Source organism: Vigna unguiculata, chromosome 3, assembly GCF_004118075.2.
Source record: "Vigna unguiculata cultivar IT97K-499-35 chromosome 3, ASM411807v1, whole genome shotgun sequence".
Classification (NCBI taxonomy): Eukaryota; Viridiplantae; Streptophyta; class Magnoliopsida; order Fabales; family Fabaceae; genus Vigna; species Vigna unguiculata.
In genome coordinates this window covers 53,356,880-53,371,022 of record NC_040281.1, presented here as the reverse complement: position 1 = coordinate 53,371,022, position 14,143 = coordinate 53,356,880, and the positions used below count along the sequence as shown (strand labels likewise).

General features: G+C 34.1%; 3 protein-coding genes across 4 annotated transcripts; 1 reads left to right on the top strand and 2 right to left on the bottom strand.

The window, feature by feature from the left end:
- Window positions 1-148: 148 nt before the first annotated feature.
- LOC114175987 lies at window positions 149-4,451 on the bottom strand. Its single transcript, XM_028060860.1, has 4 exons — window positions 4,101-4,451; window positions 3,314-3,629; window positions 2,168-2,327; window positions 149-920 (listed from the first exon to the last, which is right to left on the bottom strand). Exons 1-4 carry the CDS (start codon window positions 4,275-4,277, stop codon window positions 452-454), a joined length of 1,122 nt encoding a protein of 373 aa, XP_027916661.1. The 5' UTR covers window positions 4,278-4,451; the 3' UTR covers window positions 149-451.
- A 3,213-nt stretch (window positions 4,452-7,664) lies between these two features.
- Window positions 7,665-10,983, bottom strand: LOC114175983 (pentatricopeptide repeat-containing protein At1g74630). Of its 2 annotated transcripts, none has more exons than XR_003602951.1 (2): window positions 8,339-10,983; window positions 7,665-7,869 (listed from the first exon to the last, which is right to left on the bottom strand). XR_003602951.1 is itself a non-coding variant. In XM_028060855.1 (2 exons), the coding sequence occupies exon 1, from the start codon at window positions 10,967-10,969 to the stop codon at window positions 9,029-9,031; it is 1,941 nt and encodes a 646-aa protein (XP_027916656.1). In that variant the 5' UTR covers window positions 10,970-10,983; the 3' UTR covers window positions 8,037-8,936; window positions 9,026-9,028. The 2 variants fall into 2 exon arrangements, 1 of the variants encoding a protein (XP_027916656.1); XM_028060855.1 differs by lacking the exon at window positions 7,665-7,869 and having other exon boundaries at window positions 8,037-8,936; window positions 9,026-10,983.
- A 713-nt stretch (window positions 10,984-11,696) lies between these two features.
- Window positions 11,697-14,143, top strand: LOC114179946 (activating signal cointegrator 1). Its single transcript, XM_028066460.1, has 4 exons — window positions 11,697-11,997; window positions 12,305-12,982; window positions 13,085-13,183; window positions 13,564-14,143. Exons 1-4 carry the CDS (start codon window positions 11,842-11,844, stop codon window positions 13,921-13,923), a joined length of 1,293 nt encoding a protein of 430 aa, XP_027922261.1. The 5' UTR covers window positions 11,697-11,841; the 3' UTR covers window positions 13,924-14,143.

Sequence of the window (14,143 nt, the reverse complement as noted above, 5' to 3'; positions counted from 1 at the left end):
TTTGGTTTTTTTCCAAACAACATTCAGAATTTAAGGTTCTTATTATAATGAGTTCCACTACTGAAAAACTTAAAAATTTAAAATTCCTGAAAGGAGTTAAATTAAACATAATGTCCTTAATCAAGAAACTAGATAAAGCAGTATCAACTTTAACCAGATAAAACAATATCAACTTTAATCCCAGTGATAACATGTGAAATGTCCAAAAAGAGCATTGCTAAAACAAATGATAAGTGTATGCTTCTTATACACTAGGGTTTCTTTACAAACCAAACAAAAAACACACTACATAAAAAAACATGTATAGTTGTATACACCCTCAACAATTAATATTTGTACCTCCAAAAGATGCACCAACATTACTGAAGGGGAAGAGTTGCAGAACATCAATGATATTGATATTCTCCGGTTGATACATAAATCATCAAAAGAAATTAAATATCTATAAAGTCTAAGCAACAGAGCCAAAATATTCTTGCAAGAACTGATAAAGCTCTTCTGCGACCAAAGCAGGATATTCCTCTTGTGGAAGAAGAGCACCTGCTACTTCCACAAACTTGCTCACCCCTTTAGCTCCCTTAAGAGCTTCCATCTCAGCCTTGGATCTCTTAGGAGATCCTTTGGTTGATACAACCAGCACCGGTGTCTTTCCCTCCAGAGCTGCAAAGAGTTCCAGGAACTCCTCCCGGGATGTCACCGGATCTAACTCACCGGTCAGAAACGCCGCCGGCAAGTATCTCGCTCCTTTTCGTTTTGTCAATGCATATCTGCTTTCTACAATGCCTGGAGTTACATTTTCAGGATTGGCATATACATGAGATTTGTACTGTGATTGGATTGCATTCTCGTTGCTCACCAGCATGTTATACATCATCCACCCAACTGCAGGAGCCTTTAAGGTCCCCCTTAGAAAACCATACCTGTCAGGTTCACGAGGAAGAGTCAAAAAATACACATCAGTTATTTATGTTATAAGACAAGGCTCTTTGAATATATATCAGTGAGAATTATATAGAAATCAAACGAAATTGGCAGAGGAAAAAATAGAAGATCTTGTAAGAGCCACAGAATATTACATTGTTGCCAAGAGTGTGGAGTTATTTTCACCACGGTTGTTAGAGTCGTAGGATTTACAATTTGAATAACTTAAATCCAAAAGATTCTAAAGGCTAACAGTTCTTATCGTGAGGTTGAGGTTTGAATCTTGAAATATGTGCACGAACCTGTGTGACTTAATATTATCACCCATATGAATCATACGATTCTACAGGTATTTATTACTGCTGCTTATGTTTTCTCCGATTCTCAACAAAAAATAAATGTGAGAAGTTGTTTAAGTATAAATTATCGTATGAAAAAGAACTAAAGGAACACACCACTGAATACACCTTATTTGATTATTCCATTGCTTTTTCTCTGAAAAGGTCATCCTTCCCTCTATTTCTCAATTTCTGTTCTTCTAGAACAGAGGCCTCAGAGTCACTTATTCTATATAAACCTTATTAGGTTATATCGTTGCTTTGTTTCATTGTTCAGAAATATCGGCTGTGGTTAGTAAGGCAAAGACGGGGAAGAACATTGTACTGTTTTTGTCAATAGACAAACACACCACACTAATCAGTTGAATGTCTCTTATAAACAATGTGCGCTACTGTTCTTGGGAAGAGCTACCATTTATTGGAAACATACAAATAATTACGAAAAAACTTGTGAGTGTAATTGGGTACAATGCTATAGCAATGTGTTGTGGGTATTTTTATGTATCAGTTTCTATCAGTTGATAGTGGGACTTGGTTATGACTTGTGAGATCTATGGTTACAATACAAATTGTTTACTCAATTCCCAATTTAAGATTATTACACTGAGCACCAATGCACCATACACCATTTACACAGTGCATTTCAAGCTATTTTTACTATGTTGATGAATCATACATTTCAATACAATTTACAACTGAAGGTTCAAAAATTAGCTTGACAATTCAAAACTAAATTTGATACAAACAGATATAATAAAAACCAGAACTGTATCCTTCTACTACCTCAACAATTGCAAGAAATCAGAAAGCAATGTTTGAGCTCGGTGACTTAAATTTGTTTTCCTCCCAGTAGAAATCAGAAAGCAATGTGAAAGTAAGCAGCAAGGAAAAAGAGAGCATCAAAGTACCTTGTTTCCATGCTGGAATCTCGACCAAACACAATAGGAAGAGGGCCAGCCCAAGTTGGTGCAACAGCTGCTATTGCTTTGGGCTTCACCAAACCCTTTTTTGCAGCACGAGCCACTATAGATGCAGCATGCCCTCCTCCGAAAATTATCAGATCATTTTCTAGTTTAACATTAATTATGTTAGTCAAGAACATTATTCAATAATACAAAGGGAGGTCATATTCAACTGCTCATACAAACAGATACACATTCTAGAAAAAATCATTTCAACAGAAGACAATTTATTGATTGTAGTGAAAATAGGTTTGAGTTTAATATCCCTTGTGTAGAAAATACACATAGGGTACTGCATTTATAATAAAGGAAATAAAATACAAATAAAGAATAATAACAAAGAAACTGAAGATAAAAGATAAAGATAAAATATCGAATAATCTAATATATCTAACACAATTAATGGGTAAACAAAGATATACTTGACCTCACAGTTCACAAATGCATCATAGCAGATACTAGATATAACAAAAGAAGAAACTTGGTACCACAAGAGTATCTACTTAATGGAAAAAATATTTCCTAGCTCCAGAGGAAAAAGCTTCTTGTTCTCATAAAGCAGAAAGAATGAAACAAATACTCTCAGCAGCCTTAATATTCCAAATTCGCCAATACAAAAAGAATAAAAAGAAAACCAAAACCCTCAGAAGCAGCAAGCTGGTAAGGAATTATATCTTGAAAAATCAACATGAATAACTTAACAAATATATAATCCAATGCGCTGATAGTAGATTTCTCATATCCAACAATTAAAGGGGGAATAAGAGAAAAAAAAGAACAAAAGCCAAGTAGGTCAGAAATTACATCTTAAAGGAAAAATAAAAGAATAGCTTAACAAAGTTCCTCAAACACATAATCCAATGCAGTAAATTTGATAATTAAATTTATTCTCTACACTGAATTAAAAAATTATGCATAAAAAACAAACTGAAACTGCCCAAAACAAAGTCAATCGTAAAATTAATTATAAGAAAATATTCTTAAAAAGAGATGAATAATAATTGCAAGCCCAGATTTCAAAACTGGAAAGATTAATCTAAGTTAACTGTCAACTGAAAGTTATTACAAAATAGAGTGCCCCTCAACAAGTACCTGGTTGTTTTATGGGACTATTTGGTGAATTGATAAAATCAACCAGAAATTTTTCTAAGACATCAGCATTGTAATCCATCTTTGGCCGATCAGAATAACCCAGGCCCGGCCAATCAACAATTGTTGCCCGCCAATTGGCATTGCCATTACGCTGAACAATGTCTCCGGCCACTGATCTCCATTCCTCAACAGTGCTTACGTCAGAAATAGTTGGCATCATCAAGATATTTTGGGAAGGCTCCGGGCTCTCCTTTACATGCTCCTCATAATAAATATTTATAACATTGTCCTTGAATTTCCATTGCCAATTACTAGTCTGATGGAAAAAGAAAAAACCATTATGTGTAAGGCAACAGAAATGATTGCAAATTCTGACAAGGCTTTGATATTTTCTCTCAATTAAAAAAGCATCCAAATTCCGAGTTTCAATTTTAAATATCCAATGAAAAGATAATTGCCTCTATAAGCCAACGAAGAAAAACCAATAGAATGTTTATTACACTAACGACATAATGGACTTCTGAATTTCTGATATAGTGAAGTCTTCTTTCTGAAATCTTAGTAAAACACTAGACCCAAACAACATTTAAAGTAATATTATCACTATAGTTTCTCACTTTAACCTTCTAAATACTGAAAGTGTGTGTAGTTAAATGGGTGAAAATGATCATCCACGCATCCACGAATTCAGTACAATAATTTAACAAAACCGAGAAAGTAATTTGGAGAACAAAACTAGTGAAATGAAATAAAGTCATTAACAGTTAGAGCTGGAAGTTATTCTAACCTTCAAAGGGGAGGATTTGTCGTTGGCAGAGACATTAGAATAATCGAGAGTAGTTGAAGCCCGAATTTTTAAGGGGCTAAGGAATCTGACAGAGTGAGGGTAAAAGGGTGCCCCAATTTTGGCGTAAAGGTTAAATTTGGGAGATGAGGAAGGCATAAATGTTGCGTAGAGAGCCATTGGAGAATGCAGCAGAGCTTCGATGGATAGTGGTGGAAGCTTAAACTGAAAAATTGAAGACCTAAAATTTAATGACCCAGCAGAAAATGCTGACCTAGGAGTCGTTGAGATTTTTGGTAGGTGATGGTAAAATCAAAAATCAAAAACTATGCTTCCTCGAGTTGTGTCAACTAGATGTTCATACCGGTAAGGAAAAAGATGTGAAAAAAATCGATCTCCACATATTTTGTAAAATAATAATATTATTACGGTGTATTTTTAAAATTACAAAATTTATTAAAATAGTATATAACAACATTAAAACTTTTTAAAAACAACATGATTTTATATTTTTTAATTTATCTCAATATTATTCTTCTAATATCCACGTGTATACATAGTTGTTCTTTAAATAAACTTAGATAAAATATTTTTATGAAGTTTGATATTTCAGTTAAATAAATATTTTAAAGTTGATTTATCATTTAATTGTCATTACATAAAATATTATTAAAATAGAAAAGAAAAAAGAATATAAATAATGAGAGACTACACTAACCCTTTTATGATAAAACTTACACACCTCATTAAATAGAGATAAACTAATAAAAGAATCTAAATAAATATATAAAGGTAAAAATATTAAACTGTTTATAATGTTTTGTATAAATAAAAGTAAAAAATTAATCAATTTATTAGCAAAATGATTTTTTTTCAAAAAACAAGTGAAAAAGCTTTGAACTATATATATTTACAAAGATACAAACACCAATATTATTGTCTTTAAGATTCTAAGACACCACTTCCTTTAACCATACTCTAAAATATAAGTGTCACATATCAAATCAAAATCTATATAAATAGAAGTATAAAAAAGATGAAAAATTATATACATATTCATTACAAATATTTCTAAGAATACCCCGCATATGTAATTAAACAAGTACAGTACTTAATCGTACCATCATTATTCATCATAAGGCAATTAGTATAACTTGTCATATTTCGTTTATAAATAAAATTATTTTACCCTTTTTAATTTGAATATTAAAAAATTTTAACTCCAAAAAAATAAAATATATCATTCGTATGATTCTTAAATTTATTATCTGTAACAACTTTTTGAAGAAGTACATTATCATCCAAAATTCAATTAAACAAATCTTTGTCATCATTAATCATCGAATAAGAAAAATCATATTAATGAGTACCGTTCATGTTTAAGTTTAAGTGTAATAACTTAAGAAAATAATTATAATGAATTGAAGAATTGTGGTAATATAAAGATGTTGGTATTTGAAATTTGGGGTTGGCAACGCAGGTCCACCATTAAAATGGTAGCACGAGTTACACATTTCAAGCTGCTTTGATTTGCCTACCTAACTCACATTTTGTAATTTGTAATGGGTAAAGTATAATTTTAAATTGTTTAGAATGGTTTAGGGTGGGAAAAAATCCAATTTTTTTATCCAATTCATTTAAGATCCATTTTATTAAAAATCCGATCTATTTAAAATTTATTTTATTGGATCTTGATTTCAATTTGATTTACATTTTATATATTTTATGGATTGAATATCCATTATCTGAATCTGGATTTTCAAAAATGGATAATCTAAAAAATTCAATCAAAATTTTCAATATAAATTTTTATTTGGGCTAGACTGAAGGTCGAGATGGTCTAGCTCAAATTTGGCCGTATACGGCTGAGTCAATCCTGTACAAAATTTGGCTGTACTCGGCCAAATTCACTTGAGTTGACCCCAACTAAAATTTGGCCCAATCCACCTCGACCAAATTTGGCTGTATTCAGTCATGTCAACCCCGACCCAAATTTGACTGCATTAGGCTAAGTTGGTCCCAAGCGAAATTTGGTCGTATTTGGCTGAGTCTGCCGCGTCCAAAATTTTGTCGTATTCAGCCTAATTGGCTTCGATCGAAATTCGGTCAAATTTAGTCGAGTCGGCCATGATGAAAATTTGGCGAAGTCGACTCTGACCCGAATTTGGAAGTATATGGCCAAGTCAATCCAAGGAAAAATTTGGCCCTTCCGATTGAGCCAGTCATAGTCGAAATTTTGCAGTAGTCAGCCAACTTGACACCAACCGAAATTTAGTTGAACTCAGTTGAGTCATCCTCGATCGAAATTCGACCGAGTCGGTCCCAAGAACACAAGTTTTAGAAAATTTAATTTAATTTTTTTATAAAAAATAAATTATGAATTTTGAACTATATCTAAATATTTGGATCTGAATTTAATCTCTATCCAAATATTTGGATTTGAATTTTAAAAAATCCAAATTAGTTTTACTGAAAAAATAGATTTGGATAAAAAAATGATCCAATTATTTGGATCTAAAATGGATATGGATTAGATCATTAAAAATCCAATCCAGATCACCCATAGTTTAAATGAGTGAAAATGATGGTAAAAATAAAGTGGATATCATGATTTTTCTTTCTACCCAGTTGAATGCATGAAAATGCAAAGAAATTGCAACCGGTCACCACCGTGTAAAACCTTTCTCCTAAAGTACCCTTCTCCTAAGCATCTTTGTTTGTGTTCTCCTAAGTTTGTTTATATCTTACCGAGGGCCTTGCATTGTTGTCATGGATTTTAAACATTATAATTTATTAACATTTCATCAAATCGATTTCATGTACTATTAGGAAAATATATAGCTCAATGAGTTTTATATTTCTTTCATGAAAGACTATGTACAACCTCCTGTCTAAAAACTAACATTATATTAATAATATTACATTATAATTCATTCAACTTTCAAAGTTTGAGGCTCATATACCTAACATAATACATTATATTTAAAACATAATTGATCATGCTAAGTTTATGGAGGATTAAAATCAATTAATGATGTTGCATGATGTTATACATAATTGATTATAATACATAAATAATTTAAAAATAGAAAGTTCATTTTTTTTTTCAATTCAGTGATTTAAGAAAAAACTTATTTTCCTTTTTTTTATTCTTTTCAACTAAGCAGTTTATCTAAATATTTATTTTTCAACAAACCAAACAACTTTTATGTTTTATATTTATTTATTTATTTTTCTTATATGAACACTTTCTTCTTCCTCCCGTCTCCACAAAGACTTAATTATTATAAGTGAAGATTAATAGATTATTAAAATATCACCACAAAGAATTAGAGAGTTCATGTTAATGAAAATGAACTGGTTGAATGTTTTCGGATAGATTATAAAAAGTAAATACATTTTATGGAAAAACTTATTAAAATATATTTGAACTTATTTTAATAAATTTTGCACGCAAACTTAAACTTATTTGCTTTATTCAATTAATCTGTATTTGGATAAATCATACATTTAAGTACTTCAATAAGTTAATATCTTATATTACCGGGGAATTTGTTTACAAGTTCGCTGCGAATCGTGTTAAGATGAACTAAAAATGCTTATGGAGATCACAAGCTACTTTAATAAAAAAAAAAAGTTTAGTTTATGTAGAAAAAGATAACATAAGTTTAATTTCTTATAAACTCTTCCATTTGTAAAACGCTTATCTAAATTATTTACCCAAACTTGACCATTATTATTTGCAGTTTAAGTTTGTGCTGGTCCATGTCACCTGCACCATATTTGAAATCAGAAAATAGTAAGAAGAAAAGAAAATAAGTACAAAAGAATGCGAGTTATGAAGCAAAAAGAAAGATTCTTAATGTAGCATAAGCATTATATTTGCTCAGTCTGGCTAATTGGTTTGTAAATGTAGAATGCAGAGGCTGCTGGCATAACTTGTGAGTGAAGTAATGATATATATTGTGTCTGGCACTTTCTTCTCCACAATTTTCTTTTGAAGAAGAAAAACCATATAGTATAAAGATAATCGAAACAGGTTTGTCTTCTTGCAACAAAAGATTTTTCATACAGAGGAATAATCAAACCCAATCAGCATTTTTAAAAACCCAACTATTTACCAACTCTGTCAAACTTTGTTGGTAATGGAAGATTCTATTATGTCAATACAACCATAAGCGCCAACCAAAAGGGCAAAAAAGATATTAAGCATAATGATCAATCATTAAAAAGAATTTTACCAAATTCATATGGAGAGGAACACTCTTGTTATCTTGTCTTCTTGCATTTGATGCATTAAGGGTGCCATGGAATGGAACTATATTCACTAAGCCGATGCAATGAACTGAGCCAACATCTTTCCATTGAAAAAGTTACTACCAAAGAATTGATGTTGCCGGAAAATCTAAGTGGCATGGTATTTGGGAGGCCTTAAGCAGCTTGTTCATCAGCGGATTGAAACATTCCATGTTTATTTGTCTCCGTGAGGGTAAAGTGATGTTTTGACAATTATTTTTGTTGTGACCGTAATCGCTGTATTCTGAATAACTCAATCAAGCGCTGCTCCTCACTAGTTTGTATGGCTTTGTTGGTCCATCCTTTTCACTTGTCTCTTTTTGTCTTCCAACGTGTCTTGTACTCTAGAGGAATGATGGTAGAAAAAACAGTAGTTATTGGCTTTCTTCTCATTTAAAGGGCATTAACCATTTCACCATACTTCTCCAGTAAGGGCGGAAAAACCACTAGACAGAACAACTAGATGCTTCTCTAGTAGCCATTATATTAGACCAACATGCCTCACATATGCCAAATTGCTGTCATGTCGCAGGATGGAGCTATCTAGATCGCCAATTTGGAGAAAATCAAGAAACAATTGTGTATATTCCTTACAAACAAAGGCAGTCAAGATAAGCTACTGGATCAATCACCTGTCACCAGTAATCTCTGCAAGAACAGCATCCATCTTTGAACGAGTGGAAGCGGCTTCTATCTCTCACTACGATTTCTACTTGATAAATTTTAGAAATCAGCTTCATCACGGTATGGCAGTCCCCACAAACCCTAAGATTCTTCACAATTCTTAAAATCCTTCCTTTGGGAAGTTTTGCTATTCCAAAAGCTGCAGCAAGCTTCTCACTGTGCTTAGAAACTGAATCTTCTTTTTCTTCCTCTTCAATATCATGCAGAACACTCCTTAGCTGTGGCGCATAACCTGCTTCTACTCTGAGTCTCAACATTATTTCCCTCAGTTTTTCATGAGCCTCTTTTGTGACCTCATTAGGCTTTTCACCTGCCACAAAACGATAGATGACCTTGTCAATTTCTATCATGCTCCAACCAGGAGTTTTTTTCATGCTATGCTCAGTCATGGTTCTTCTGATGTTGGCAACATCCTTCCATTTCCCTGCAACGGCATAAACATTTGAGAGTAGTACATGGTCACCAGAGTTGTCTGGGTCCATTTCAGCCAGCCTTGCTTTCACAAGCTCTGCCAATTCAATATTACCATGAATGCTACAAGCCCCAAGGAGTGTCCTCCAAATGATAGCATTAGGAGAAACTGGCATTTCACATACAAATTCATAGGCCTTATGCAACCTAGCAGCTCGACCATACAGATCAACCATGCAACCATAATGCTCAATGGCAGGTTCGATACCGTACACATTCTTCATCTTAGAAAAAAAACTATACCCTTCCTCAACCAAGCCACTATGGCTACAAGCATACAGTAGCGATATAAAAGTAATACCATCTGGCCTAACTCCAGACTCTTCCATCTCATGAAAAAGCTGTATTGCCTCTTCTCCATAACCATGCATAGCAAGCCCTGCTATTATCGATGTCCAAGAAACAATGCTCCTTGCCACCGGCATATTCTGAAAAACCAACCTAGCCATAGCCACATTCCCACACTTGGAGTAGGTATCTATGAGAGCATTATTCACAGAACCAACATAAAGAAACCCAGCTTTCTCCAGAAACCCATGTAAAATCTTCCCAAACTCAAACGCCCCAGCCTGTGCACAAGCAGACAGCACCCCAGTGAGGCTCACTTCATTTGTCCCAATTCCCTCGCGCAGCAACTCCCTGAAAAACCCAAAAGCCTCGTCAAAACAACCATTATGAGCAAACCCAATAATCATAGTGCTCCAAGAAACCTCATCTCTAAGAGGCATATCACAAAAAACTCTCCTCGCCAACCCAAGCTCACCTGCCTTGGCATAACCAGCAAGCATGGCATTCCACGAGGTCAAATTCCGAACAGGCATTCGCCCAAACACGTTCCCCGCTCCTTCCACGTCACCACATCTGAAAGCCGCAGTGACAGCAGCGTTCCATGCGACGACGTTTGGTTCAGACATTTCATCGAACACTCGTCGCGCGGAGAGGGAGTCCCCGCATTCAGCGTACATGCTGATCAACGTTGTCCCAACGAAGATATGGGTGTCAAAGCCGTGGTGAAAAGCTTGAGAATGCAGCTGAATGCCGGGTCTGAGTTGGCGAGAGTTGGCAACCCCTTTGAGGACAAAGGCGAAAGAGAAGCTGTCGGGGTAGAGGGTAGGTTGGCGACGCAGTTGGATGAATGGGTGGAGAGAAAGGAGAGGGGTTTGGGAGAGTGAGAGTCCGCGTATGAGGGTGTTGTGCATGAAGGTGTCGGGGTTGGGGAAATGGCGGAAGAGGCTGAGAGAGTAGTGAAGAGCATCGGAGATGGAAACGGCACAGTGAAGGAGGAGTTTGCCAAACACGAAGGGATCTGCGTGAAGACCGGTTTTCACGATGTGACCGTGGATTTGCTTCGTGGGTTTCAGGTTTCTGCACTTTCTAAGCAGACAAACAACCCATCCTTCTTCCATTCCCTCCCCCATCATTCAAGCTACTAAAGCTCCACTGCATGTTATTGAATATAATCTATATAAATTTGATATATAACATGTATACTTAAAATAAGTAATTAAAAGATAATTCCTTATGTATGATTTTTCTGGTTTTTTCTTTTAATTCTTTTGTTTAATCTTTTTAAAATGTTTTATATTCAATATCTTTATATTTATTATTTTTATTAAATTTAAATTTAAATTTAATTTTTGATATAAATAATTATATTTATTTTTAATTTGAGATCAACTTTAATTTTTATATTAAAATTAATATTTTTATTAAATATTATCGTTTAAGATTATAACTAATTCAAAATTAGAATAAAAATTTTAAGAATTAAATTAAAAATGAAGATAAAATTGTTTAAATTTAAATAAAATTAAGAATAAAAATAATATATATATATATATATATATAATATTATTTTACGGCTAACTTGATATAAATATTTAAAAATATTTAAAAGTCCTAAAAATTTAATAAAATAAAAAAAATTAAAGAATAACTTTTAATGATTTAAAAGATATCGATAAAAAAATAAAATGGACAAAATTTGAAAGTTATTTAAATAAAATTATGACGAATTAAAAAAAATTAATGAAAATAGGGATAAAAAAAAAAACTATTTTAGCCTTATATTTACATGAAACCCCTTTCTTTTTTGTAATTTTAATGTTATTTTTAAAAAAGAAAAAATAGGTGTCTAGTGTGTGCACCTAAAAGGAATGTGAATATGTGATATTTGTTTTACTGTGTTCTAAAATTTTGGGACTAGCTCGGGAGTGAAGATTTGGAAGAAAAAACGGCACCTAAGAATAAAGATCAATCCCGTACCGTACCGGAGTCGCGGCGGAGAGAAGAGATGGAGTCGGCGGGGGAGTGGCTAGAGAAGGCGCTGGTGGAGTTGTGCTCCAAGATTGAAACTGGTTTAGGTTTAGGTTTGGATGAAGAGATCATCAAAGGCCTCGTTTCTTATTGCGACCTTGCCCAGCCACAAGATGCCAAAGAGTACCTTGACGTAATTTTATTCTACTTTGCCAAGGATAACCATTTTTATTTTATTTTATGAAATTTTGGTTCCTATTGCTTCGAATCCGTAATTATTTTATTTGTTATTTTAAAACTTGTTCTGCAAGTGATCCAAATCACAGATCTTTTCACTCTCTGGAAATTTAGGATATTAGGGTTCAATGTGCTCGGATTGTAATTATTATTAAATTAATCACTTATAATTGAAGTTTAAGGATTAATCGTTTTGAATATCCTTACAATGCATTCATTTTTATTTCTGATTAGGTTTATCTTTATCTTATTTTGCTTTGCAGAATATAATTGGTCAGGAAGCAGGGAAAACCGTGATTGCAGAGTATTTACGGCGAAGAGGTTATTCAGAGTTCAGTGCCAACTCAGATGTTCCAACTACCAAATTACATGCGTATGTCAAACCGCCATCTGTTGAGACATCAGCTGGTGGAACTAAGAAATCAGTTAGAGCATCAAAAGGTTCAGGCCGCAGCCATCAAGCAGAACCCAGCAAGAATGTGATTAGCAGCAATCAGGAAAATCAGACTCCAACTGGTGGAAGTGAATCGAGAACGTCACAAAAGGGAAACCAAGTGAATTCCAAAAAGAAGAAAGCTGGGAAAGTTGTTTCCCTTGCTGAGGCTGCCAAAGGGTCAATTGTGTTCCAGCAGGGAAGGCCATGCTCTTGTCAAGCACGTCGACACAGGCTGGTCAGCAATTGCTTGTCCTGTGGCAAAATAGTTTGTGAACAAGAAGGAGAAGGGCCTTGTCATTTTTGTGGTGCACTTGTGTTGAGAGAGGGAAGCTCCTATGCCGGTCTGGAAGAAGGTTTGCCTCCCTTGTCAGATGCTGAGGCTGCTGCTGAAGCTTATGCAAAAAGGCTTGTGGAATATGATAGGAACTCTGCAGCGCGTACAACAGTTATTGATGACCAAAGTGACTACTATGAGATTGATGGAAACAGTTGGTTGTCAAAGGAGGTATTCTACTCTGATTACCACTTGTAATTGTTGCTCACATGTGATAGTTGTATAATGAGTTATGATGCATTTGAGAATTTCTTTTTTGTCTTCCTTCTTTAGGAAAAAGAACTATTGAAGAAGAAGCAAGAGGAGATGGAAGAAGCTGAACGAGCCAAACGGAATAGAGTTGTAGTGACTTTTGATCTTGTTGGCCGCAAGGTTTATATTTTAACCATGTGGTTTTACCTAAAGTTACTAGTTGGATTTGCTGCACCATGAATGTGTAGAATTTGAAACAAACGTCTTTTTCTTGTGTGATTATTTCCTGGTATCTACAGATGTATATCAAGTTATCATGCTTCCATTCATTATTTTGATGGTATTGCATATTGCATGTTTCGGTTTGTATAGAATGGAAATCTTGAATGTGTCAAGCGAAAGTCCTTTCAGTGATATACTATCCATTGTCTTACATGCCTTCACCTTTTTTCCCGTTGTTGTTGCTTGTATGTATAATAAATAGCCTTTGTATGCTTTTTAATCCTTCTATTCTGCAGAGCGCCTGTTTTCCATTTTTGACCCTGAATTATGTCTTGCAGGTCCTTGTGAATAAAGACGAAGTTTCAGAATTACAGTCTGAAAATAGAATATTACGTCCACGGGATGATAGGGAAGCCAACCGTATCAAACCAAACCCAACTCTTAAGTTTCAACCGGTTTTTGTGGACCTGGGCTTTAGTAGGAAGTCTGCTAAAGATAAGCAATCACATAAAGGTATAAGCAAGGGCTTGTGCTTAGAGATCACTGGAAGAGTGCAGCATGATAGTAATGACCATAAGTATTTTGTGATGGAAAACCAATTGGCAACAGCTTCAAATGAAAATGTTTGGCATGTATCTTCGGGAAATGGACTGCACATGGAAGATGATGGTGAATGTTTACAGAACTATGGTAAATAAAGTGCCTTGTCCAGCTTTTACTGATTATAGGTACACTTTCATCTGTTTTCTTCCATTTTGTTTTTTATTTGCTCGTATAAGCCATGAAATTAATGGTCCCAATCACCTTTTTTCAGAAAGAAGAATTTTAGGCAACGTTATTTTTATTTGTACAATGTTCAGATATTATGTGTTACGGTGACTGTCTTAGTGTATCTTCATGTTTCCCCTTGACCGGCTA